Below are 27,399 nucleotides of genomic sequence, written 5' to 3'. Positions count from 1 at the left end.
AGACCCATACCTGTACCAGTGAAATTTGCATTCACTCCTATATTGATATAATTCACTTCCGCAATCAGTCCTTATTTCCCTTTATGAAAAACACATTGTCAATTTTAAGTGAATTCTATGGGAATGAGGCTCTTGTACAACCAGCACCTCTTTGGTGACAACTCCATGGCAACCTGGCTTATAGGTCATGTCATTGGAGCAGGTTGGGTGCAGATGGAGGGCTGTGTGGGTGGGTTGGGTGCAGATTGGGTAGCAGTGTATGGGTGCAGATGGAGGACTGTGTTGGTGGGTTGGGTGCAGATGGAGGGCTGTTTGGATGGGTTGGGTGCAGATTGGCTAGCGGTGAGTTTGGTGCAGATGGAGAACTGTGTGGGTGGGTTGAGTACAGACGGAGGACTGTTTGGGTAGGTTGGGTGCAGATGGAGGACTGTTTGGTAGGTTTGGTGCAGATGGAGGGCTGTTTGGTAGGTTTGGTGCAGATGGAGGGCTGTTTGGGTGGGTTGGGTGCAGATTGGCTAGCGGTGAGTTTGGTGCAGATGGAAAACTGTGTGGGTGGGTTGGGTACAGACGGAGGACTGTTTGGGTAGGTTGGGTGCAGATGGAGGACTGTTTGGGTGGGTTGGGTGCAGATGGAGGACTGTTTGGGTGGGTTGGGTGCAGATGGAGGACTGTTTGGGTGGGTTGGGTGCAGATGGAGGACTGTGTGGGTAGGTTGGGTTCAGATGGAAGACTGTTTGGGTGTGTTGGGTGCAGGTTGGGTAGCGGTGAGTTGGTTGCAGATGGAAGACTGTGTGGGGGGATTGGGCACAGATGGAGGACTGTTTGGTTGGGTGCAGACTGAGGATTTTTTGGGTGGGTTTGGGTTCAGGCTGGAAAACTTCCCATCACCACTAGAGTGTGTGTTAGAGCACCCCAGCTTTGCTATGTAGTCACTATGTTGAGGGTCACACAGGTTGGACACACACACAGACAAGAAGCTAGGGCTGCTAACCACGTAGTTAATTAGTCTAATGTACCGTTACAGGCTGATGAAACACAGATTACCTAGCAAGACCCTCACATACATGAAATTGCATCTTTTTTGCTGGTTCTCCAGGGGAGAAGCCATTTCTCTTTGCAATTCCAACCTCCTGATCAGGAGCATAAGCCCTTCTTTGTCGGGGAAATAAAAAGTTCAAGGATTATGGCTTCTCTCTTCCTGATGAAGAAGTTATGGATTATAATGTAATGAGTTCAGTTAAATAATGGGGCTTTTACATTAAAATAAAAAAAGCATACAGTCTGAATACCACGGCGGGGTTTTCCAATTAGACATCAGATTCACATACAGCAGAACTTCCTTTTAAAACTATTTACATTATAGGAAATATTAAGGCATATTTACAGTTATAAAAAAAACTGAAGTGGAGCTGCCATATTGCTTGCGCGAGACATTCTCCTTAGACTTGTTTACTGAGAAATAGAATGTCTCTCCTGGGCAAGAATTATAGCTGCTCCTGATCAAATGTATAAGTGCACATGCAAACCCTGGTACCTGCATTAAAATATGATGTGTATTTCATATGTATTAAATATGTATATCTGATCAGGGGAAACGTTGCCTTTAAAGCCGGGCTTGTTGGCTAGGAATGGGAATGCTTGCGTATAAAGTGCCAAGATATTGAGTAACAGGGAATCCAGGGTACATAAGATTGTGGCACACTGTAGAAGAAGTGGGCACTGAGTGATGTAGTTCATAGTCCATTTTCCTCCCACTAATACTGCGATAGCCTTTTGCTCTAAATGAAGAAATCTAAGTGCTGCTGCTCCTTCCTCGTCATCCTCCATCTTTGCTTTGGGATCGGTATGGCCACAAACAATAAGGCACTGGGGGAACCAGCGTTGGAAACACTTATCACGTATATATGGCACCGGCGGCTGATTGAAGAGACGGAGAGAGAGGCCTGAGGTCTCCCCACTTTTCCCCACTTAATTCATAGCTCCTCAATACGGATTTGCACAAACAATGTTGCAGGGGACAGGGAGGCTCCATCCTTGGAGAACAGGTGAACATGTCGGTATCCTGTAGGGACATATTGTAGTTAGGTAATACTCTTCCCTCTTGTGGATTGCATGCTCACATAGGCCAGTATCTGTGCCTGTACCCACAACACCATTAACATTTCTCTGCTCTGACATGTTCAGTACCTCACTGTGCCACCCCAAACGTTGCCTCCCTTTTATTCTAATACTCTCCCACATCTTCCTATGACACCCATTTATATTAGTTCTCTCCTGTGCCTCCCAGTGCCACCCTTTCATTTTAAATCTCCTATGCCTTCCTACACCATTATTCTAATACTCTATATTACCAACCTTTCCTTTCAATGCTCTCCAGTGCCAACCTTTCCTATTAATACTCTCCCATGCCTTCCTACACCATTATTTTAATACTCTCCAGTGTCAACACTTCATTTTAATACTCTCCCATGCCTTCCCACACCATTATTCTAATACTCTTCAGTGCCAACTTTCCTATTAATACTCTCCCATGCCTTCCTACACCATTATTCTAATACTCTCCAGTGCCAACCTTTCCTATTAATACTCTCCCATGCCTTCCTACACCATTATTTTAATACTCTCCAGTGTCAACACTTCATTTTAATACTCTCCCATGCCTTCCCACACCATTATTCTAATACTCTTCAGTGCCAACTTTCCTATTAATACTCTCCCATGCCTTCCTACACCATTATTCTAATACTCTCCAGTGCCAACCTTTCCTATTAATACTCTCCCATGCCTTCCCACACCATTATTTTAATACTCTCCAGTGTCAAACTTTCATTTTAATACTCTCCCATGCCTTCCCACACCATTATTCTAATAATCTCCAGTGCCAACCTTTCCCAATAATAGTCTACCCTGCCTTTCTACATTATTATTCTAATACTCTCCCATGCCAACCTTTCATATTAATACTCTCCCCTGCCTTCCTACACCATTATTCTAATACTCTCTATTACCATCCTTTCATTTTAATACTCCCCAGTGCAAACCTTTCATTTTAATACTCCCCCATGCCTTCCTACACCCTCTCGATACTCAAAATCTTGTACTCCTCTCCTTCAACTTTCTCATTTTTTGTGTTGTATAGGTATATTTCTGCTGTCACAGAACTTCAATTCAGTATACAATGATAAATGACTTTATTCTGCACCCCCCAACCCTTTACTGGCCTATACACCGCAATGCCCACTCTTTTACCTTGCTTCAGGCTGAGGAAAGGCAACGTGTACTGTCCAATGAAATCATTACTTGACGTTTTGTCATAATCTTCCACCACAAACCTCACAAGAGCCAACTCTGGAACTGAAACCTCTAGTTGAAGCACCTCGTTCCAGGAAGGGTTAAACCCTGTGAACAAGAAGCAGTGATATTTTGGGCTGGGCACATTGTGAATTAGATATCGCACACAATCAAGGTGCATTGGCTACTGGTTTTCAGAGATTTGCTGTTTGCCACACACACAGACCAATCTCACCGTTATTGAGGATGTATTTTGTTTCCTTCTCTCTCTTTTTTCCCACTCCGTGAATCTCCACACGTACAAAAGGATCGACAATGGAATTTGGCTTCTCCTTGTTGAGTTTGGGCAGCTGCTGAGCTGAAATGACCTGTTGATATAGTAAATGATGACCCATTGTTTATAATACATCAATCCTATCATGGACCAGAGTGTCCTAAATAATACAGTGATGCATATGATGTAAACTTGTATGGTACCTAACCAGAGCCCTCTGGGGAACTAAGTAGTATGGGCCCTATAATTAGCAGCCATAGAAAAGCTTACACTCACAAATCACCCTGAAGGCCTCACCTTGACAAACAGGAGCTTTGCCTCTTTGCTTGGAGCATCTGGGTTAAAGTAACTGTCCTCTTTCCTCAGGAATTCAGGCTTTAGGACATATCCACAGCGTCCATTGTCCTGGAATCGACCCCGGTTTAGATCCATTGTGTAGCCCGGAGTTTGGAAATTCAGAGCCACTGAGAAGGGGGAGATGTAAGATTCTTAAGTGACATCTAAACTGGTTAGCCCTCTTCATTGAGCCTTTTATGCTTTATCTTTGTCAAAGGTTATCCTGCACAAGAATTGTTATTGATCCACGTTATGTATGTATATTTATTCCTATCAATGGGAGAAGCCATGATAACTCCACATAGGTAACCTCATACAGCTTGAAGTCACAGATGAATTTTAATGAAGGCTTAAAGAAAGCTAAGCCTCTCCAAAGCAACACTAATGAATTCCGTATGGCACAGTCAAATGGCTTCCAGTTATAAGGCAACAAACAAGATGAAGTCTATGGGATTCTAGCTTTTAGTTGCTACTTACCAAGCTGGCAGCCTGCATTCCACATCTCTTGGGGGCTGTAATTTGAAGAATTGGCCCTCAGACCATCTGGATAGATACGACTCAGTTGCCGGGCATTATAGCGGACTAGATTGATTCCTGCAAGGGCCAAGAATAGGACTGCTGTCACCAGTAGGATATTTATCTGCTTGACTACCTGGTGACTACTCTAAGGCAAGGCTATCTGACTGAAGGCAAAAAGATTGTTTTTACCTTCACCAGCAATAGTCCATTGATATCTTTGCATGCCATCATCATATTGTCATTGTTCAGCCCCCTGAACCATTTGCCATTTATATTTACAATTATCCTGTGCAGGCTCTTTGGATATCTGCCACTTTCAGTGGTACATTATGAGGCAGTTTGCAGACCAAGTTATAGGAGAATCTTTCAGTGGAAGGGGTCACTTGATACCTGAGTCCTTGATCAGTCTGCGCACTTTGTCCTCACTGAAGGAACTCATCTCACACACGTTTCCTGGTTGTCCTCGATACTCCACTGTCTGACAGTATACTACAAGGTCCGAGAGCTCCTTGGCTGTATCCTGGGTGTGGGGGTACAAATGCACATATATGAAGCATGCACTTATATCTATAGAAATCTTCCTCCATTATCTTTTCCCAAACACCCCTTTCACAGTCCCCTAAAACATACTTAGCAAATTCTCGCTTCCAAACAGATCTCACTTACAAACACATGGCTCGGCCTCTCCCCATCTCCCTTCAATAATCCCATTCTGGTCCCACTTAGCAACCTACTTTCCACTTCTTCCCCACACTTCCTACCTTCAAGTTTTCTTTTACAAAGCCTCGCTAAATGCAATACTCTTATTATTGCTATTTCTCCCATCCAAGAAACGAAGAATTGAGGAAACGGCACACAGAATTGAATGCAAAAGGGGATATACCCCTATAGGTCTATTGTGTCAAACAGCACAACGTTTCGGGGGCAGGCCCCTTCGTCAGGTTCATATCACCTAACGAAGGGGCCTGCCCCCGAAACGTTGTGCTGTTTGACACAATAAACCTATAGGGGTATATCCCCTTTTGCATTCAATTCTGTGTGCCGTTTCCTCAATTCTTCGTTTCTTGTGAACCCAGGGGAGTGCCGTCTCCCTAGAGGACTGAGCACCAGATTATCGCATACGAGAAGGCCTGGGAGTGCATACAAATTCTACTTTGTCCTATTTCTGCCATCCACCCATTCACCCACCAAATATTCTGTCTCTCTAACCCACTCACTTAGCAGCACTGTTTTCTTTTCACTTACCGTTCGGGTCTTTCCTTCTTCTTCCTCTGAAGACTTGCGACTATTTAATTTTTTCCCCTTGAGTAAAAACTTGCCCTTTAATGCCTACAAAACAGAGAAAATATAAAGCTGCAGTGGTTCAGGGCAAAGTCAGTGACCAGGGGTACGCCCCAGACAATTCGAAATGAACCAGAATGGCACATATATTGAACCCCTATATGTGAGCATATGCATATTCCTCTTTGGCAATACAGTACAGATGTATACAAGTTGCTGTACTGTATCTGCAGAGGCACCTTTGATAAGGCCTGCTCAATACATACACATGAAATATGGAATTACTCTATGTCAATCTCATTTCCTCATTGTACACTTGATACCTGTTCTCCTTGACAAACACTGATGTAGAGTTACCTCTCTTAGTTATTACCTCTGGAGAAGGCAGCCAAGCGATGTCTGCACCCGGCAGAGGCTTCGTCACAAGCATGTCCCCCAGGATCTCACGGAGGTGATTCGCCATTATCACTTGCTGCTCCAAGCCGCAGTGATTCTCCAGGGACAGGATTACAGGATATGGGGAATTCTAGGAGAAATAAATTAGAAATAAAATAGAATCGAGTCGGGTACAGAGTTGTTGATGCTTTTCTCCTGGCAGATGAAGGCGATAAACACCTTCTTTTAATAAACACTTCCAGAAACCTCTGTAGCCTTATCTAGTTTATATGCAATGTTATGGCCTGTACCTAACTGGTACATTTATAAAAATGGACATACAATATGGCTATTATTTTATTATTGCCTAGATCCCATTTACTTTACTTGACCAGGACCAGCCTTAACAATTGCTGGGCCCAATTTGGAGCATTTTGGTGGACTCGCCCAGACTTAAAGGGACACCATTGTTGATAAATGACTTTCAAGGGGAAGTTATTCAATCCACCTTAAGTATGGGCCAGTTTGGGACATAAAATTAGTTTAGACCCCCCCCCCCATATTGAACGGTACTCACTTTAAAAGCATAGTCTCTTATGGTAGTCACCACATCCTTGAAGAGGATTTTTGAGGTCAGCGTGTGCCCGTGATAAATGACTGGTTCTCCTGACTGCCCCTCCCAACAGTCCAGTTCCACACAACGGCAGCCTTCCATGAATGCTCTGTAGAAGAAGCAAAAGCCAGTTAGCATCAGGGCTCCATATGCATAACATGCATCATTATCGATTCTGTTGATTATCTGTTGCGTGCTGGTGGTGTTTTATTTTATTTTTACCATATAAATATTTTTATCTAATTGAAGGTGTCTTTAAATGTGTGCAGGTTACAGGGATATGCATTCATTTTAAATGCATCTTTGCCAGCAACTGTGAGCTGAATACATTATGGATCCAAGAAGGCACATGTCACGCAGACCCTACCCTCCTTGGTGAGACCTACAGCACATTGATTAATTCAAGGGGATGTAAGCTCTCCACAAAACAGAATATAAATGTGCTCAAGGAAGGCTCAGTGCTCAAGGATTAAGGCAGTACCCAGGACATGGGCACTAATTCAGTATGTGAAAGGCTGACGATTCTCTGCATAGGCTGTTGCAGGTGTCTTCTGATTTATTAGCTGTGCTGGGCTTCAAACGATCAGGCACCAGACCAATCTTTGTCCACTGACAGTCGCCCTGCACTCAGATCATGCCAGTGATCATTTTACAAACATGCACCAAGGATGAAGAAAGGCAGCATCTCTCTGACCTGATGTACGACTCTGTGCTGCTCTCTCCCACTAGCTGGTGGTTGGTCAGGTATGTATTGTGAGAACTGGAAATGAAGTAGTGGCACAGTGGCTGGGTCATGTCCTGGTACATCGTCCTATGCTTCTGATTAAAGATATCTCCATCATCTGACAGCAGGTACATCATGAACCCTTCCATCATCATCAGGTCATGCTGCTTGGCTGGTAAGAAGAGTGGGAAGAGAAGAGAGTAGGTGAGAGATGCCGGGCCGTGGACATGGATCCAAGCAGAACTTAGTAGGACCTGACACTACATTATCTGTTCTACCTGATGTTAGCGTGGGATTGGGGACAAGAGTTTTGGATTATTGCAGTCAAACAAGAACAATCATTCTGTTGCTGCCCTACATCTCTCAGCTTCCCTTGGAGTTGTGTTGGACAACTGCATCCACATACAGTACCCGCCGTTTGTCAAAGAGATGAGTGTGTCTGGGAAAGCCTGGGTGTCTCTGCCCTTGGGCACAAGTAGTGTCTGGAGAAGCAGCAATTAATTTGATATGAAACATTCAATGGGAATTGCTTCAAGCAGTTAACCGTTGCCCAGAACAGTGTGTTCATAAATAGAAATATGAATATGAATCTCGCCCCAAGTTAAAGCCCAGTGTAAAAGAAATGAAGATGCACATTTCCCACAGTCTCCGTAAACACAATATCTAGCTAAACCCTTTGTACTGAGGGTGTATTTAGGAGGGATGCCAAGTAAAAAGAGGGTGTTTGATTGGCAATAGCACTATTCCGATTGTTATGGTGGCAGCCTCCCTTCCTTCTCTCTGTGTATTCCAGTGTTTTTTCCCATGCAGCCCCCCATCCCCCCTTAAAAAAGCTTGAATAAAGGCCAACTAAAAACTTGGTTTGTGTTTAACCTCAAGTTTGTGTTTGTGAGAAGACCTAGATGCACGTGCAGCACACCATCTGTATCTTGCAAAGGCAGGAATTCCAGTACCTCACCCTTACAGGGCACCAGCCAATGATTTCTAAACCCTGGCATTTACAGGTGAACTTGAAAGGATGAAGATACATATTTTAGTTTCATGTTAAAATTGTGTGTGTGTTTTAAGTGAGACGCTAATAGACACCAATGATAGTGTGTGATTGACTTCAGAAGCCTTCTCTCCTGTTTTCCACACTCTCCTTTAAGCTGGCCATACACTATAAGATCCATACGAGGTCGCCAAACAAGCGTATCTTTCCCCCTATTGGGCAAACCTAGGCCCTAGGACCAAACGATCAGACTATGGGGTAAATTTACCAAAGAGTGAAGTTCCGCCACTAGAGTGAAATTCCGCAGCTCTCAATTCATTTCTATGGGATTTTGAAAGGCGTATTTATCAATGGGTGAAAGTTCACCCTTTGATAAATACGCCTATAAAAATCCCATAGATATGAATGGAGAGAGGCGGAATTTCACTCTAGTGGCGGAACTTCACTATTAACTTCACTCTTTGATAAATATACCCCTAACCTGGCAGATGTGGTCCTTGATCTGATGGGAAAATCCACATCTGGCAAATTTTCAGACAGATATCGGTCGGGGGGGGGCTTGATGGAGGGCCCCATACATGGACAGATACAGATAAGCTGCTGAAGTGGACCAAAATCTGCCTGTGTATAAACACATTAAGTCTGTCTCTTGTGTAGGAAAAGAGATTGTGAGCAATCTCGCTTTGGTGGGACCTGAATTTACCTGTCTCATTGAGCTCATATTTGTGGATAATCTCCTTTGCCCTCTCCGGAGTGGCCTCTTCCCCCTGCGCTTGCAGGATTTCCTGCAGTTCCTCAGCCGACAGTACCCGGTCTTCTCCCGAGTAACGATGGAATATTTCCTCTACCTCAGGGCGGTGCATGAGCTTAGTGCAGAACTCCTCTATCTCGTGGTCCTCCAGCGTGTCTGTGTTGGAGCGGTCACAGGTCTGGGAATACAAAAGGCAAGAATAAAATACTTTGCATAGATCAAAAAATAAATACATGAAATGGAACAATGCAGAAGACACACAGCGAAGCAGACTTACTAACATTCCACTTGTGCAGATACTAATCATAGCAACCAGTCAGTATTATTTAGTTTTTACCAGTCTCCTAGTGGTTGAAAAGATCTAGTTGGTTGCGAGGTAACTGCACTAGGCACAATGTAGCACCTGTAGGCAGCACCCCATGTCCCCACCCGCCGTGACATTACATGCATTCATGATTGGCCCCAGTGCACACACAAAGACAAGCCAAGAAAGAAATGAAATTAATAAATGGAATGTAGTACAGAAGCTTTAAGCCACAAAACAAATACAGCACAATGCAAATATTTGATACACCTTTAGTTGCCCTTTAAATGTATAATTAGTTTATCAGAAACAATGTTGAAAGGCCAGTTTGAGGCTAAAGTCACATAGCAGATGGCCATCTACCATCTATTTCACCCAGTTACAATGCAATTATAATGTTACCAGTACCCTGCATTGTATAACTAACTGATCACTCCAAAAAAAAACATATATATATATAAGACTCTCTGGTTTTACCTTGAACAGGTTGTAAGCATAGATATCGTTCAAGTCAATGTTTATCATCTTCAGCATGTCCTTCACCTCTTGGAAAGTCATCTTCTCATCTCCGTCTCTGTCAGCTTGCCGGAGATAATCCCATATCCAGGTGCAGTGGAGTCAAGGAATAAGTGACTACATACACAAAACATACAATTTGGCCAATAAACCTGCCATTTCTGAAATTGGCTACAGTTGGATTCATGTTGTTTACTCGGTTGCCTTAAGCCTTGAACATGGAAAGGTGAACATTGCGCTAATTTGGCTGAAAACAAGTGGCCAGCTTCCAGGCACAATATTTATCTTACAGGACAAAGCTACTTTTTCTCTTTATTATAACAAAAATATTGGCACAGGCCTTTTTAACTGGTAGATTTTACTTCCCTCTGCATTATGTGTTGCATTCCATGCATGCCAAGCACTTAAAGGGATCCTGTCATCGGAAAACATGTTTTTTTCAAAACGCATCAGTTAATATTGCAGACTTCTGCACTGAAATCCATTTCTCAAAAGAGCAAACAGATTTTTTTTATATTCAATTTTAAAATCTGACATGGGGCTAGACATTTTGTCAATTTCCCAGCTGCCTATGGTCATGTGACTTGTGCCTGCACTTTAGGATGGAACTGTTTTCTGGCAGGCTGCGGTTTTTCCTTCTCAATGTAACTGAAGGAGTCTCAATGGGACCTGGGTTTTTACTATTGAGTGTTGTTCTTAGATCTACCAGGCAGCTGTTATATTGTGTTAGGGAGCTGCTATCTGGTTACCTTCCTATTGTTCTTTTGTTTGGCTGCTGGGGGGGGGGAAAGGGAGGGGGGTGATATCACTCCAACTTGCAGTACAGCATGAAAGAGTGATTGAAGTTTATCAGAGCACAAGTCACATGACTTGGGGCAGCTGGGAAATTGACAATATGTCTAGCCCCATGTCAGATTTCAAAATTGAATATAAAAAAAATCTGTTTGCTCTTTTGAGAAATGGATTTCAGCGCAAAATTCTGCTGGAGCAGCACGATTAACTGATTCATTTTGGAAAAAATGTGTTTTCCCATGACAGTATCCCTTTAAGTCTTTTCTTAAATGACTATTTCTGATAAAGGGTTACCTATTGCATGTGCTCATGGCTTTGCACCACTTTCAGATTTATGTAGCACTAGAGTGCCTGCCACCTCTCTTTCCTGTATCTGGTAACAATAAAACAATCCCATCTGCTTCACCATCCAGTCTTAAATGTTATAGTATAATGTAAACAGTGATAGGCCTTCAGTTTTAATATTTTTTTAGCAGTTCCCTCCGCCATATATGGCTCTACTGACCTCTGCACATTCCCTAATCATCACTAAAACTATTAAAGGACAACTACCAAATCAAGTTCAGGATATTGAACTAACTTCTCCCTCTGGCTCATTGCCTCGGCTCGTTTCATGAGTTTCTGCAAACCCTGCACCCAGTTCCGAGCCTCCTTCTCTGAAGATGCCGCAAGGTCCAAGTTCTTTTTCCTTCCCTTGAAGGCAATGGTGAAACAGCATGTCTCATGAAAGTGGCGGCCATGTTTCTGGAGCCCCTCGGACTGATGGCCTTCCCGTACGGATTCAATGTGCAGGACGGAGACTGAGGAAACAGGAAGGTCAGAGGAAATGTAGAAAGAAAGGCAAAAGCTTGAGGAGTTGAAAGAAGGGAGACAAGATGTTAGTGATAGGGCATGGCTTGCAGGGAAAACAAGGAAGGGTATGTTAGGATTGGACTGGCCAACTGGCCACTGGGACACCAGGGGAAATCCCAGCGGGTCTATGAAAATGTCTCAGAGAAAGAACTGTCCCATAGGAAATGATACTTACAGATTATAATTATAATTAGTAGCAACTAATTCCCCATGTTTCTAAAAGCACTAAAACAGCCTTTCTTTTTTGGTCTATCCTATCAGAAATCTCTCATCCACTTTGCCTATCACTTGGCTACTCTCAGGTTGGTGATGCCCACAAGTACTCACAGATCTGTTTAGAACGTGCCCTCTTAGCTTGGCTCTGGTACCAAATGGTGATGCCATCAGATTCCAGGCGATATAGTCTAGCTGCGTGCCATCTAGGCCTGATCTTCCACAGGTTGGAACCCTGGAGCATGGCATTCACATCATCGTCACCTGATAGACCTAGGAAAAAATGGAGAAGATTGTCAGTGGCTAATTATATATAATAATAACTCATTCCATGTAAGCGTTAAGAGCAGTACGCATATTAACTGGGAATGTATCATTTTCCAAATGTTTAGCACAAATTCTGATTTGAAACTAGTGTCGTATATAGATTTTACTGGGCCTCACAGCAAATACAATTTAGGGCCCCAAAATATTGGTACGTTGACCTATGGTAGTTGAGCTACCAAGATATTAAAATTGCTCATTATCTCATTATCTAGCTCATTATCTATCTATCTATCATCATCTCTTCTATCATCTAGTGTATCTATCTATCTATCTATCTATCTATCTATCTATCATCTATCTATCTATCTATCTATCTATCTATCTATCATCTATCTATCTATCTATCATCTATCTATCTATCATCTATCTATCATCATCATCTCTTCTATCATCTAGTCTATCTATCATTCATCTATCTATCCATCCATCCATCCATCTATTATCTATCTATCTATCTATCTATCTATCTATCTATCTATCTATCTATCTATCTATCTAGACAAAGGAGGGATGGTTTATTTACAGTAGGGTTAGATACACAGAGAAGAAAAATGGCGTATACACCCACAATAACATATAAAAACCTTTTATCTCTCGAAATATATTTATTTTTTTGACTCAGCTGCAATAACAAGGCACGTTATTGAGAAATCTAAACGGCTGCTTGCTGAGGGTAAACAGTCGGCATAGCAAAGAACAAAGGCACGTTAGAGAATGGCTTTATTGTCTTTGGATTATTCCTTTTGGTCTTGTTTAATAAGCTTTATGGAAGGCAGCAGTCGCTTGTCCTGTGGCTTTAAATCTGTTGTTGGCTCTCAACCCAGAGGCTGTTGAGATTGTACAATGTGGCCACACACAGATATCCAGATTGCACAACTCTGCTCATTAGTTGAAACACTGAAAATAAAGCAGGAGGAATATGCCTCCCTGTCACTTGACAGTTTAATTATGCCCCTCCCATGCCAAGGGAAAAAGTGCCTGCCATGAGGGGCAACCAATCAAACCCATGCTTTTAACACTAGGGAGATTACACTGAACTGACACTTTAAGGCCCCCACGGTCCGGAGCATGGTGCTTGGAGAGCTGACTGTTCTCTATAAAGCACCGTGTTAGCAAAAGATAAAGAAAAAGTAAATTTTTAATGGTACGCTGAAATCTTGGCTGACTGGTATAATGTCCCTTTGAATAATATGCAACTCAGCAATGTACGTCACCAAGTCATAAAATGGAATTAGCTGTGTTGGCCCCTGAGGGTAGAGGAAAGTGTTTTTATAGAGCAACGAGTAAGTGAAACAAGATATTCCGTTGCCCAATATCCCCGAGTGGAGCAGTCTATCTTATAAGGAGTCTCAGCAGCTTTTTGTGCCCTTGGTCTTGTAATATCAATTATTTTACAAAGATCCTAAATGCTCTACATCAAAATTGTCCTGCTGGATCTCTGCTGAGACCTTGCCTCTGGTTTGAAATGCCTCTCCAGCAGGCCCAATGGGAACCCAACCTCTAAGGCCCACCTCCAACCACCACAGATCCCTATCTTGGTTCAACAACCCCCTTGTGTCTACCAGCCCTCAGTGTTGATCAATTCAGCCAAGGTCCCAGGTAGTGGGCACCAGGAAGACCAGGGTTCACCGGGAGTCTACCAGGAACCCCAGTAGGCCAGTCCATTTGCCTATAACTGGAATCAGTCAGGTTACAGGACCTCTCAATCTATAGTGAGAAGGATTCGACTGCTCAGGAATATAATTAAGATGAACAGGGGACAATGCTTATGATAATGACCCATGCAGTGTATGTTACAAGCCCAAGTGACAATGAGGGTATACCCAGGTTAGGTCCTCCTGGCAGGAATCTACCTATTACAGATTCCTAATCCCAGTCCCCTGTTTGCTTGACCCCTGCTCGCTCATGGATAATGAGTGCTGCATTAACCCTAGGCATGTCAGTAAGACCACTGCAGAAAATGAATTCAGAGCATTGCCTGATCCACATTCGCATAAGCAAGCTTCTTGTATCTCTCTCTCTCTCTCTCTCTTAGTAGCAGCTGCTGCCTGGAGAAATCCCAATTTTAAAATTGGGGTGTAAAATGTTGCTGGTTTGTTTACAGTAATCCAGGCTATGGCAAAGGGGTCGCAGTTTTGAATTTAAACCTGGGGCACAACAATGGTGCACAAGGCAATGATGGTGGTCTATTCGAGGGTTAAGCACAAAGTTTCTGTGTTGTACAAACACACACGATGGCCGGCTTCCCTGGAGGGACACAAGCCCCTGTATCCTGTGCCGTGACTTAGCCTTGTGCATTTTCACTCTCTCTCTGAGACTGCAAATCATCTCTGACTCCACAAACAGTTTACAGAATGGTAACACAAACTCAGGCAGGAGACATCCGGGAGGCGAGAGTCACAAGGCGGGTGCAGGGAAAACATCAGAGTTGGGGGATATTGGTTAAGGGAAAGGGAGAGTTGTAAAAATGTTAACAGATGGATAAAAACAAAGCAGGAAAAATATGGAGAAAAGATCAGTAGGTACAGAGAGTACAGAGAGTGTTATTGTGGGTGGGAGTTGATGGTCATAGTTCTATTTTCAGCCTTAAAGGAATCAACACCCCCAATTTCTTTTTTGCCTAATGAAGGAAAACTTAATTCTAAGCAAATTTCCAATATACACGAATTTAAAAAAAAGAAATGAATTAAAATGAATCAAGAATGTTTTTTGCCTATGTAATTTCAATGGAAAGAAGTAGTTGTTTGACCCTTCTGCACTGCCGGTGCTGACTCCTGTTTCCACAATCTTGTGCATGCTTCTGCTACATTGCTTCAGGCACCAGAACTGGCAGTGCACAGAACAGAAAAAGATAGATGTACACAACTTGATGGACGTGTTTCTTTTTTTCCAACCTAACTTACTATGCAACTTTGTTACTATGTTACATTTACCACTAACTCTACAACCATGAAACTTTTTTTTTTAACAATCAATTTCACCCTGCACCCCCTAATTCCGGCTCTTTCTCCAGGGGTTATTGCCACCTGGGTACCCCCTCAAACACTTAATCTCTTTTGCATCGGGGTGGGTGCAGAATTATGGTATGACATTATGGACTTGCTTTAATGCTATAAATAGAATATGCCATGTTTGCTATGTCTGCACCACGCCAGTGACATTTAGAAAAGAAAAGTATCAGTTTTCTGGTTATAAACACCTCCTGTGATTTCCCAAACCTGTCACTTGTTTGGGCAGGAAATTCTCTCTCTTTGCCATGCCTAGATATCTATCCAAAACTGCCTTGCACAATAACTGGAATTAAACAGCAAGAAGTCCCACTTTTTTTCTTCTGCCCATGGCATTGCTCTGCTTTCTACTCCAAGTTGGAGGGACTTTTTCTTGAAGCTGGTGGCTCAGTATGGTGGGATAAGTGGCAGTGCCAGCGGAACAAAGCCACATATCCCGTCAGACCTTACCAAAAACCACACACAAGGCAAAGTCCTGCCCCTTGAATGCCCAAGAACACATGGATCTACTACACAACAGTTTAATTAATCCAACTGCAGAGCATAGGCTTTGGGTTCCAAACTTTGAATATCTAACCCAGGGATCCCCAACCTTTAGAACCCGTGAGCAACATTCAGAAGTAAAAGGAGTGGTGGAGCAACACTAGCATGAAAAGTGTTCCTGGGGTGCCAAATAAGGGCTGTGATTGGCCACTACTGGTTGGGGATCACTGATCTAACCAAACATAGTCACCAACTACTGGTTGGGGATCACTGATCTAACCAAACATAGTCACCATATCAGCCATTTGACTCCTTCTCATATGAGTACCAACTGCCACCGGTATGTTGCAAAATGCAGCAGACTGGTGCCTTTTTTAGAAACACTGTAGGGTTTTGTCTCTGTAGGCCAAGCACATGGGTGGCTGAACCAGGCAGAGATCTGCTCATTGTTAACCTCACCAAATAAGTGGACAGATGAAAATTTGGTGTTAAACTTATCTGCTGTCCTGGGTAGTCGTGGAACTATGACTAACGGCGGATTGGCCAAAATCTTCACCAGATCTGTCAAATATCTGTATCCTTCTTATTAGAGTTCTGACCCAAGGTTGTACTTCTTAAACTAAAGAACCAGCAACCACTCTCAAGGTGGCCATAGACACACCAATAATATTGTATAAAAAAAAAATTCGCACAATATTGGGTGCTTGTATGGTGGGAGATGAGCTGAGCGATAGCAGAAGACTTGGTTATCGTTCGGATCGTCGATGGGGCTGGCCGTTAAATTTGGATTGGGCGACTTTGAAGGCACCTGAACATTGGCCATTGTTAATGCTGCATATACAATTCTATTGTATTCCAAGACTACATCACACACTCATGGATACAGCTAGCGCCTGAAATCGGCCTGTGGATTTCAGCAGCCTGTTTCGGCCCATCTGGCCCTAGCCTTAGTGTTTTCATTTTGAGGTGCCTGTGAGTTTTGTCTATTTAGCTTTTCCCTGGAAGAAACTGAAGCTAAACTCTCTAAGGAGGTCATTATCAGTATCTGACTAATGGGCCCATGGGCTGAACAAGTGGATTCCATATGAAGAACCATACCATGGTCAATTGTCCTATACGTTGGGTGATCGGAACTGCAGCAAACAAACCCATTCACCCCTCGCTGCTTGCTCAACCCACAGCTGATGCAGAAACTGTTTGTTGGCAATAGAAAAGGCTTGTAAAACATTCACAAACATTTCAGAGAAGAATTTACAGGGCAGGTGGCTTAGGCTCCTTCTCTTCACAGTTGACAATTAAATACCGGCTGACTAATGAGTAAGAAACTCGGGGTAGGGCCGGAGATCCAGAAAGGGTTGTCCCAATTAAACAGTCTCAAGGGTTTTGGTTTTGTTTGTTAACATGAACGCAATGCAATGAGCTTCATGAGCAAGAGAGGAAATCTTATTGCTGTACATGATAAACAGCTGACGAACAACTTCCTAGTTCTATAAAATAACATTTAATCCATGAGTTATATAGCACACATGGTGCTTCAATCACATGAAGCTCAAAGCACTGGAATTATTGTGGTTAGACTCTTGAAGTCAACCTTGCAGCTATTCTCTGTATTTTAATTGCTAGTACCTTGCATGCCATAGCTATAACTCTCGCCATGATTTTCAGGGCCTTTTTTTTTTTTTTTTACAAATTACCCAAATTTTATTTTATCTATGGGTGTTTATGGGAAGAATTCCGGCCTGTGTGTTTGTGGCCATGGTCTGCCCCAACCATGCCCCTATACATCCAGATTATGCCTTTGACGATGCTGCCTGCTCCGGCTGAGGTGCAATCTTTATGCATGTCAATGGCAGAATAAGCAGAAGATTTGGGTGCAAATTACTGACATTGGCTGAAAATTCTGCATTTCTTTCACACGTCTGCACCAGATTAACAAACAGATAAAAACAGAAACACACGGATAAACAGAAATGCATGTCTACTATATCAAAGAGGTAACTTTATCCAAGTGCAGGACCTGTTATACAGATTGCTCGGTACCTGGGGTTTTCCGGATAAAGAATCTTTCCAGCAGTTGGATAGAAAATCATATAAACATGAAATAAACCCAATAGGCTGGTTTTGCTTCCAATAAGGATTAATTATATCTTAGTTGGGATCAAGTTCAAGCTACTGTTTTATTATTACACAGAAAAAGGTAATCATTTTTAAAACCTTTGGATTATTTGCATAAAATGGAGTCTAAAGGAAACGGCCTTTCCATAATTTGGAGCTTTCTGGATAACAGGTTTCTGGATAACAGATTCCATACCTAGGGGAAATGGCATACAAGACCCTTCGCTTACTACATCAATAACTAGGTAATGTTCCTTTAAAGCACCGTTGCAGCTTGTACGCCATCTTTTCCATTCTATAACTAACCCGAGCTGTGATAATATGCTAAAAATATCCGCACCTAACTCATTTATAGCCAGAAAGAGATGAACACGACCAGCTGGAACCACGTCATTATTTATATATAACTAATCAGTGGCTGAACCGGTTCATCATGACCATCTCATCATTGCAATAGTGAAGGCCGGAGCCATATTAGAAACATTCGGCCAGTCCGTCAGTATAAGCAAATATCCTATTCATATTCCAGTTTCTTATTCAAATCAGTGAATGGTTGCTAGGTGAAAATGGACCTTAGCAACCCGATGGCTGAAATTGGAGAGCTGCTGGATAAAAAGCTAAATAAGTCAAAAACCACAAATAATAAAAAATGAAAACTAATTGCAAATTGTCTCAGAATATTACTCTCTACATCATACTAAACATTAACCCAAAGGTGAACAACCCCTTTACTATCACTCCTACACTTGCACCTAGTTCAACAGAACAGCCAGAGGAGGGCACTGGTTCTGGTGGCAGTTGACAAGATCATGTATGGGTGCAGCTATCTTTGTGGGTGGTGTCAACATGAAATCATTTTGCACCCATACCAGTCATAAATGAGGCTTGGTGAATACCACGTTTTATTGTTGCACTCTGTTGCAATAAGAGCACAGCTCTTTGATGCCCAGCAGAGCCGGGCTGCTGCGCCGGCTGGTTGCATGCTTCTGCGTATGAGCGAAAAGACGCTTCTGCGCATAAAGACGCTTCTGCGCATATGCGAAACGACGCTTCTGTGCATGCGCGAATCAAAGCATGCGTACTCGCTTACTCGCACAGGTGGGAACAAGTGGGCAGTCGGCAGAGAAGGGACCAGACTAGGGGTAGGAGTAAGTACATGCCTGGCGCCCCTTCACCTTTGCGCCCTAGGCACATGCCTACTCTGCCCACCCCTAGTTCCGGCTAGTGTTGTAAAACACCAGGTATTACAAATTCACCGGCAATGTAGCTGCCGGTAAATTTGTAATACACCTAAAAAAAGCCTGTGGCCTGCCCCCAGCCTGCTCCAAACTCACCTTTTTTCCTGGGCTTCTTGCCAAATGCGTGCGTTTGGCTCTGACCCCTTTGACATCACGACCCGGCCAGCCAATAGCGGGCCACGGCCCCGCCCCCTTTAGTGTCACAGCCCGCCCTTTTAACCCCTCCACCTGCCGGTGAAGATTATTTTAAAAGGTGGCAACCCTAGTTCCGGCCCTGATCCCCAGCAGGCCGGACTGGCAATCTGTGGGTTCTGGCAAATGCCAGAGGGGCTGCTGAAAGATGTCATAGACAGTCACTATTTATTGGGCTGGTGGGGCTGTTTGGACGTCTGTGCAGTTAAAATGCCAGGGCCTATTTTGACTCCCAGTCCAGACCAGCCCAGCTATCTGTCACCTTAGAATCTATGTTTAGCCATAAGTGGGAAATAAAGTGGACAGAACAATACCCCCCTCCTCCATGTAAGCACTTATCTTCTATTGTATCTCCCTAAATAGACAGTACAAGGACAGAGATCATTGTGAGAAAAGAAAATGCCTTCTCTGCTTATTTGCATTTGTACAGAGGAGTGGGAACTGCCATATTGTTTGTTTTGACAGAGGGATCTTTTGTACGCACCAACAGAGCAGCACTCTGACTGTCATAAACACTCAGTTACCTCCATTATTACTCGGACTGTCATAAACAATCAGTTACCTCCATTATTACTCGGACTGTCATAATCACACAGTTACCTCCATTATTGTGAGAATTACATTTAAGGGTCAGGGCACACAGGCAGATTTTGCGTTATTAGTCATTCGGCGACAAATCTCCTTTTCTTTGGGGCGACTAATCTCCCCAAACTGCCTCCCCGCCGGCTAAAATGTAAATCACCGCCGGGATGGCACTCGGATTCGTTTTCCGAAGACGCACAAAGTAGAAAGAGAAACCCTTAAAGAGTTTGCACGAGGCTAAAGTTTCAGCTTGTCAATAGCAGCAATGATCCAGGACTTCAAACTTGTCACAGGGGGTCACCATCTTGGAAAGTGTCTGTGACACTCACATGCTCAGTGGGCTCTGATTGGCTGTTGAGAAGCTAAGCTTATGGCTCGTCACTAATTATCCAGCAGAAAATGAGCTTCCCTGGCTGTAATATAAGCTGATGCTACAGGTTTGCTGATTATTCAATTCTGATGCTAATTGCACTGGTTTCTGTGCTGCCATGTAGTAATTATGTGTATTAATTACTAATCAGCCTTATATTGTGACATTTCTATTCTATGTGTACTGTATATTGTGAGTGGCTCCCTAAGCTCAGTAAGTGACAGCAGCACAGAGCATGTGCAGTGAATCAGCAGAAAATAAGATGGGGAGCTACTGGGGCATCTTTGGAGACACAGATCTTTACTGCTAAAGGGCTGGGGTTGCCTTGGGGCTGGTACAGAAGCACAACACATAATGTACAACATTTCCAGCTACTTCTTTAGTTAGGCTGTAGTTCTCCTTTAAGTAACTGGTGCCAATTGGAGTGCAACTTGCACTAAATATTGTCCAGTGGTCTGTAGCAAGAGAACTTACCCTGGAAGCTGACCTTAGATTGTTAGCTCCACTGGGCAAGGGGCTGGTGTATAATTAATCGCTGTAACGAGCTGTGGAATATGGTTTTGCTATGTAAAACATAAGAAGAAGAAGAATAGGATTATATAAATACATCCCTGTTTAGTTTAAAAAAAAAACAAAAAAGGGACTGTCCATGGAATTTAGGGACACTTGGAAATTAAAGCCACGGGGCACTTTCTTACCTCTGGGCAGCCCTACACCCATTATGATAAAAAAAAAAGATTCCAGCGAAGCTTCTACATCCAAAATCACATGTTAGTGAGTCCATTCTTTTTATTGGTCTCATTACATCTAACTACTTCCTTCTTTACCCATGACATAACGCACAACTGTTTTTTTTACATTAAGCAGCGTGGCTTATATATGTGACTAATCCGTAGGAATGATAAATCACTGGCGCCGCTACACGTGCTGCAGAACTACAACTCGGGATCTGCCCGTGGCAAGGTTCTGGAGTTCTGCAACATTATTTGAGTTTATTGTGTGCGCATATCAATTGAACAAGAGTTGATTCTTCAAGAAATACCTGAGTTATAAAGAGGGGGGTGACACGTTTTGATTAAGACTTTGGCAAATACTTTGATATCTCTTTGCCAAAATCTTGCTTTTGGCTTAAACAGTGGTAGCATTTTTTTTGCAGCGCTGGGGTCCTAGGTTTGGGTTTCCGTCGACAAGGTGTTTGTAAGTTCCCCCTGTCTGGGTTTCCCCTCTGGTTTCCTCCCAAACCCCAAATAGATACTGGCACATTCACTGGCTACAAATCTCTGCACTGGATAAATAAAAGATAATAAAAATATTCAACCAGTCTAGAGGATGTGAACCGGAAACAAACTTCCACTTTTTTCTCTCCATAGGGCTGCTTTAGCGTAGATAAGGCACTGAGTGAAACCAAACCGTTGGCTGGCATGATCTCCCTGATTGTGGTTTCACTGGATGCAAGCCCGGGACCAGTAAAAACCACAGACAGCGGGTCTGGAATGCTCGCTCCACGTAGGCTGTAAAGTTTAAAGGGGTATAACCGGAACTTATTTTTAGAGGCAGCATAGAATCATATAATGTAAATCATAGGGATGCACCGAATTCGGCCTTTTTCAGCAGAATTCGGATTCAGCCAAATCCTTCTGCCTGGACGAACTGAATCCAAATTCAAATTTGCATATGCAAATTTAGTTCGGTATTCAGATGAATCTTTCGCTAAGGATTCGGGGGTTCGGCCGAATCCAAAATAATGGATTCGGTGCATCCCTTGTAAATGATGAAGACCATGAAGTGTTGCTTTAAGTGTTCCATCGATATAACAGGCTAGGACTACCTTCATAAATGCCTTATTTCGGATGAATAGCGGTGTAGTGCTTTTATAGAACAAAGTTAAATTGGCAAGCAAAGTTAAATAACGCCGTTACGGAAACAAAGAGAAGCCCTGCAACATGGATGTTTTTATACGGAGACCTAGGGGTACATTTACGAAGCTCGAGTGAAGGATTCGAAGTAAAAACGTTTGACTATTCGACCATTCGATAGTCAAAGTACTGTCTCTTTAAAAAAAACTTTGACTACATACTTCGGTAGTTTAAACCTACCGACCTTCTCCATTGCTTTTCTAAGGTTTTTTTGATCGAAGGAAAATCCTTCGATCGATGGATTTAAATCCTTCGAATCGTTCGATTCGAAGGATTTGCGGTAAATCCTTTGAATTCGATATTCGAAGTCGAAGGATTTTACTTTGAGGGTCGAATTGGAGGGTTTATTAACCCTCGATATTCGACCCTTAGTAAATGTGCCCCCTAATATTTCTATTATCCAAATGATGTCACAAAGGCACAGGTATGAGGTTTGCTGTCTGGAATGCTCGGGAACTGGGGGTTTCTGGATAACAGATCTATCCATAATTTGGATCTCCATACTTTGTCTATTAAAAAAAAAATCTTGTAAACATTGAATAAACCTAATAGGTTGGTTTTGCCTCCAATAAGGATTAATTATATCTTAGTTGGGGTCAAGTACAAGCTACTGTTTTATTATTACAGAGAAAAAGGAAAATCATTTTTAAAATATCTGGATTATTTGGATAAAATTGAGTCATGGGTGAGGGCCTTTCTGTAATTCAGAGCTTTCTGGATAATGGATTTCTGGATAACAGATCCCGTACCTGTATTACATGGAGTCATTGCAATTTACAGTTGTGGTCAATACACTCAACGCTTTTAGTGTTGTCCACAGTTACCCTATAACTGGTACTGTGCACACAGCTCAATTAAATCCAACACCCCGTTTGTAGATCTAGCGGCTAAATATTAAGGGGCCCTGGATAAATGTGGCACGGCACCAAGCCACTTTTAGCTAATGTATTTCTGAAGAGATATTATACAGTGTCATGTTCTGGGATAGGCAACTTCCTCAGGCGCAGGCATGTGCCGACCCGAAATGTGGCAACATATGGATCTCTGCTGAGATAAACAGGGCGGATTGGCTTATCTCTGCTTTTAACTGACACGATCAATGATCAATTGCACTGAGAGCAGGACCAGACTCCTATGCAATTAGCATCTCATAATGTTGCTTATTCATGCTTACCCGCATAACAACAATACACTCGTCCCAAAGAACTTACAATCTAATTTTGAGACATTTAATAATAATAATGAAAGAAACAAAACAAAACTGGATAATGTATTTAGCTTTACAGTTCTAAATTTAGAATTTGGTGGTAATGTGAATATCAAATGTTATTACAGGTATGGGACCTGTCATCCAGAATTCTCAGGACCTCAGATTTTCCGGATAATGGATCTTTCCGTAATTTGGATCTTCATCCCTTAAATCTACTAGAAAATCATTTAAACATTAAACAAACCCAATAGGCTGGTTTTGCTTCCAATAAGGATTAATTATATCTTAGTTGGGATCAAGTACAAGCGACTGTTTTATTATTACAGAGAAAAAGGAAATCATTTTTAAATATTTGGATAAATGACTCACTGAAACTTGTGGTATGGGACCTGTTATCCAGAATGCTTGTGACCTGGGGTTTTCCACATACGGGATCTTTCTGTAATTTGGATCTCCATGCCTTACGTCCACTAGAAAATCATGTAAACATGAAATAAAACCAATAGTCTGGTTTTGCCTCCAATAAGGATTAATTATATCTCAGTTGGGATCAAGTACTGTTATGGGACCTGTTATCCAGAATGCTCGGGTCCTGGGTTTTTCCGGATAATGGATCTTTCTGTAATTTGGATCTCCATACATTAAGTCTACTAGAAAATCATGTAAACATGAAATAAAGCCAATAGGCTGCTTTTGCGTCCAATAAGGATTAATTATATCTTAGTTGGGATCAAGTACAAGCGACTGTTTTATTATTACAAAGAAAAAGGAAATCATTTTTAAATATTTGGATTATTTGGATAAAATGGAGTCTATGGGAAACGGCCTTCCGTAATTCGGAGCTTTTTGGATAAAGGGTTTCCGGATCATGGATCCTATACCTGTACTATAGAAACAATTTCTATATTGCATCCCATAGGCTGCCGTTATTATGTAATAGTACCAAAGACGTGTCCATCTGTCAGTGCATGTTTCCCATGACTATTATTATTATTATTACACGGGCCCATGTGACATCTGTCCTCATTGTAAATCTGGGCATTTAAACCTCCATGTGACTCACAGTTACGACTGACATGTGGCACGGCCAAACAACGGCTAACAGCCACTGACATGTGGTGGATGCTGACAGTTATGGCTTAGGGGCCGATTCACCAAGGGTCGAATATCGAGGGTTAATTAACCCTCGATATTCGACTGGGAATTAAAATCCTTCGACTTCGAATATCGAACGATTAAATCATTCAAATTGTTCGATTCGAAGGATTTTAATCCTACGATCGAAGGAATATCCTTCGATCAAAAAAACTTAGTTCGGTAGGTTTTAGATGGCGAACTAGGGGGTCGAAGTTTTTTTTAAAGAGACAGTACTTCGACTATCGAATGGTCGAATAGTCGAACGATTTTTAGTTCGAATCCTTCGATTCGAAGTCATAGTCGAAGGTTGAAGTAGCCCATTCGATGGTCGAAGTAGCCCAAAAAACACTTCGAAATTCGAAGTTTTTTTACTTTGAATCCTTCACTTGAAGTTAGTGTCAGCTTAAGAACCACAATTTAGCCAGTGTGTGATACTACATATAATAGGAATGTGTGTGTGTGTGTGTGTGTGTATATATATATATATATATTTATATATATATATATATATATATATATGGCTGTTAACGACCATTGCTTGTATATACCTCTTGTTGTGAGTTAAGGGGATATATATATATATATTTATATAAAGCCCTAGGCAATCCTGAGAAGGAAACCCAGCTTTGTTCCTTAAACTCAGTGGGTAAGCTTTAGCCTGCAGGGTCTTGTATAAAAATGGAATGAAAGGAGTGAAACTGGGTTTCCATTCTAGGACTCCCTCTGATCTGCATACAAATGGGGAGACAGTCCCATCACTTCATCTTTTAGAAACAATTGACTTCTATGGATTAAAAGGAATCCTTTTGTCTTCAAGTGTTAAAGAGGTTTTGTGATAGTGTGAGACAATTTGCAATTATTAGTTGTGTTTTTAGCTTTTTATTCAGCAGCTCCCCAGTTTGCAGTTTCAGCAGTCTGGTTGCTAAAGTCTAAAGTCCCTAGCAACCATGCATTGATTTGAATAAGAGACTGGAATATGAATAGTAGCAAGAACTATAAATGTGTAGACTTAAAGAGCATTTGTTTTTCAGATGGGGTCAGTGACCCCATTTGAAAACTGGAAAGAGTCAGACAAAAAAAAAGATCTTTCTTTAGGGCAAGTGCATGCCCTGACCCCTGACACTAAAATTAGGTTTATTAATATATAATACACAAAAGCCATGAATATCTTGTAAATTATATCCTTATAAACGGTTCTGATGTCATTTCTGTCACATGACTCACTGAAATTTATGTATTATAATAAAGTACCCCCAGTTGTAAAATATGAGGATATTAGAAGTTACTTTGGAGTTCACTGACCTGTATAAAAACACTCGACCTTCGGCCTTGTGCTTTTATATGGTCATGAAACTCCACGGTAACTTATAATATCCTTATATTTTACAAGAGGGGGTACTTTATTCACTATATATAGAGTAGAACCCCCATTTTACATACCCTGATTTTAAGTTTTCCCTCATTTTACATTGTTGTTTTGTGGTTCCACCTATATATTATACATAATACATTTCCCTGATTTTACATTTTCCTGGATATTACACCATTTTTTTCTGGCCCCCTGAAAAACGTAAAATGGGAGTTCTACTGTATATATTACAACGTTATCACCTAGTTAATTGTTGTCATTGTTCCTTTATGGATTCCCAGTAAGCTCCACCAAGTTCACAATAATATGCCAAACTGCATAATAACGTTCTCATGATTATGCATCTATATTTTAACATGAAAACCCGGAACAGACGGAGACCCCCGTGCAATAGTAATAATGTTTAAGTAAATGGCGATACAACGTACGGCAACCGCAAAGTTTTAAGAGGCAGCTGCTCCCTGTCCCATAGAGCTTACAATCTGAATGTTTATTCTGTATCGTAGTATGTAATAACATTGTAGGCGTTTTGTCTTCAGAAAAAGTCTCTAACTATTTCAGGAATTGTCATGTTTATGTTATTCTACCCCAGTTAGGAGCAGCCAATCAATGTGCGGCACTGTAGTCAGCATCAGCTCCCCTAACTGTTTTGCATGTTTTTTGCAGGACCATTCCCCCCCATGCTGCCCCAGTGACACCCGCTGAAAAGCAATACCCACTCCCAAATCTGGTAGTCTCTACCCACGTCCAGACCTACCCATTTTCTTGAAGGCTTTGAGTCCTTGGCTCCTGACGGGCTGCACTTCTTGCTCCAACACTTCGGGTTCTGGCTTGTACTTCTTCTTCTTCTTTCTGCCCCCACACATGGTGCCAAATACGCTGGGCATGTCTTGAACCCCAATTCCTTGCCTGTGCTCTCACTGTCTCCTTGTGTGTCTCTTGCTGGTAACTCTGGTGCCTTTGTGTGAGTGCAGCCCCAGTCCTGCCTCCCTCCCTCCCTCGCTCCTCCTTGAACACTGATTTTTTTTTTTTTCCACTGCTTGACCTGGAATCGCATTTCATGCTCACTGTTTTAAAGTTGCAGAAACGAGAAAATCCTGCTGGTTGGGGATTGGGTGGTTTCAGTGGGTGTAAATAAAGGCAGCGTAAATATCTATTGGTTAATAACATCAACGAATGAAAAAGCTGTATATACATTTGTATTATACAAGTGTCGCTGATACATAATCCAAAAGAATGTATCCTTTATCCACAAGTGCTCAGTGATGTCACTTATGTCTTATGACTCACTGAAACTTGTGGTATGGGACCTGAGTTATCCAGAATGCTTGGGATCTGGGGTTTTCCAGATAAGGGATCTTTCTGTAATTTGGATCTCCATGCCTTACGTCCACTAGAAAATCATGTAAACATAAAATAAAGCCAATAGGCTGGTTTTGCCTCCAATAGGATTAATTATATCTCAGTTGGGATCAAGTACTGGTATGGGACCTGTTATCTAGAATGCTCAGGACCTTGGGTTTTCCGGATAACGGATATTTCCGTAATTTGGATCTCCATACGTTAAGTCCACTAGAAAATCATGTAAAAGTGAAATAAAGCCAATAGGCTGGTTTTGCC

The 27,399-nt window shown here is 42.1% G+C and overlaps 1 protein-coding gene across 1 annotated transcript; it reads right to left on the bottom strand.

Annotated features, from left to right (window-relative positions):
- Nucleotides 1-210: 210 nt before the first annotated feature.
- plcd3.L (phospholipase C delta 3 L homeolog) lies at nt 211-26,757 on the bottom strand. Its single transcript, XM_018234849.2, has 15 exons — nt 26,537-26,757; nt 11,947-12,105; nt 11,339-11,567; nt 9,937-10,066; nt 9,108-9,333; nt 7,384-7,585; nt 6,654-6,798; nt 6,075-6,227; nt 5,666-5,749; nt 4,811-4,940; nt 4,379-4,495; nt 3,863-4,029; nt 3,527-3,659; nt 3,250-3,399; nt 211-2,062 (listed from the first exon to the last, which is right to left on the bottom strand). The coding sequence occupies exons 1-15, from the start codon at nt 26,664-26,666 to the stop codon at nt 1,974-1,976; spliced, it is 2,244 nt and encodes a 747-aa protein (XP_018090338.1). The 5' UTR covers nt 26,667-26,757; the 3' UTR covers nt 211-1,973.
- Nucleotides 26,758-27,399: the final 642 nt, after the last annotated feature.

Source organism: Xenopus laevis, chromosome 9_10L (assembly GCF_017654675.1).
Source record: "Xenopus laevis strain J_2021 chromosome 9_10L, Xenopus_laevis_v10.1, whole genome shotgun sequence".
NCBI classification, from domain to species: domain Eukaryota; kingdom Metazoa; phylum Chordata; class Amphibia; order Anura; family Pipidae; genus Xenopus; species Xenopus laevis.
The sequence above is the reverse complement of the archived record's forward strand: the minus strand, read 5'-3'. Positions and strand labels throughout refer to the sequence as shown.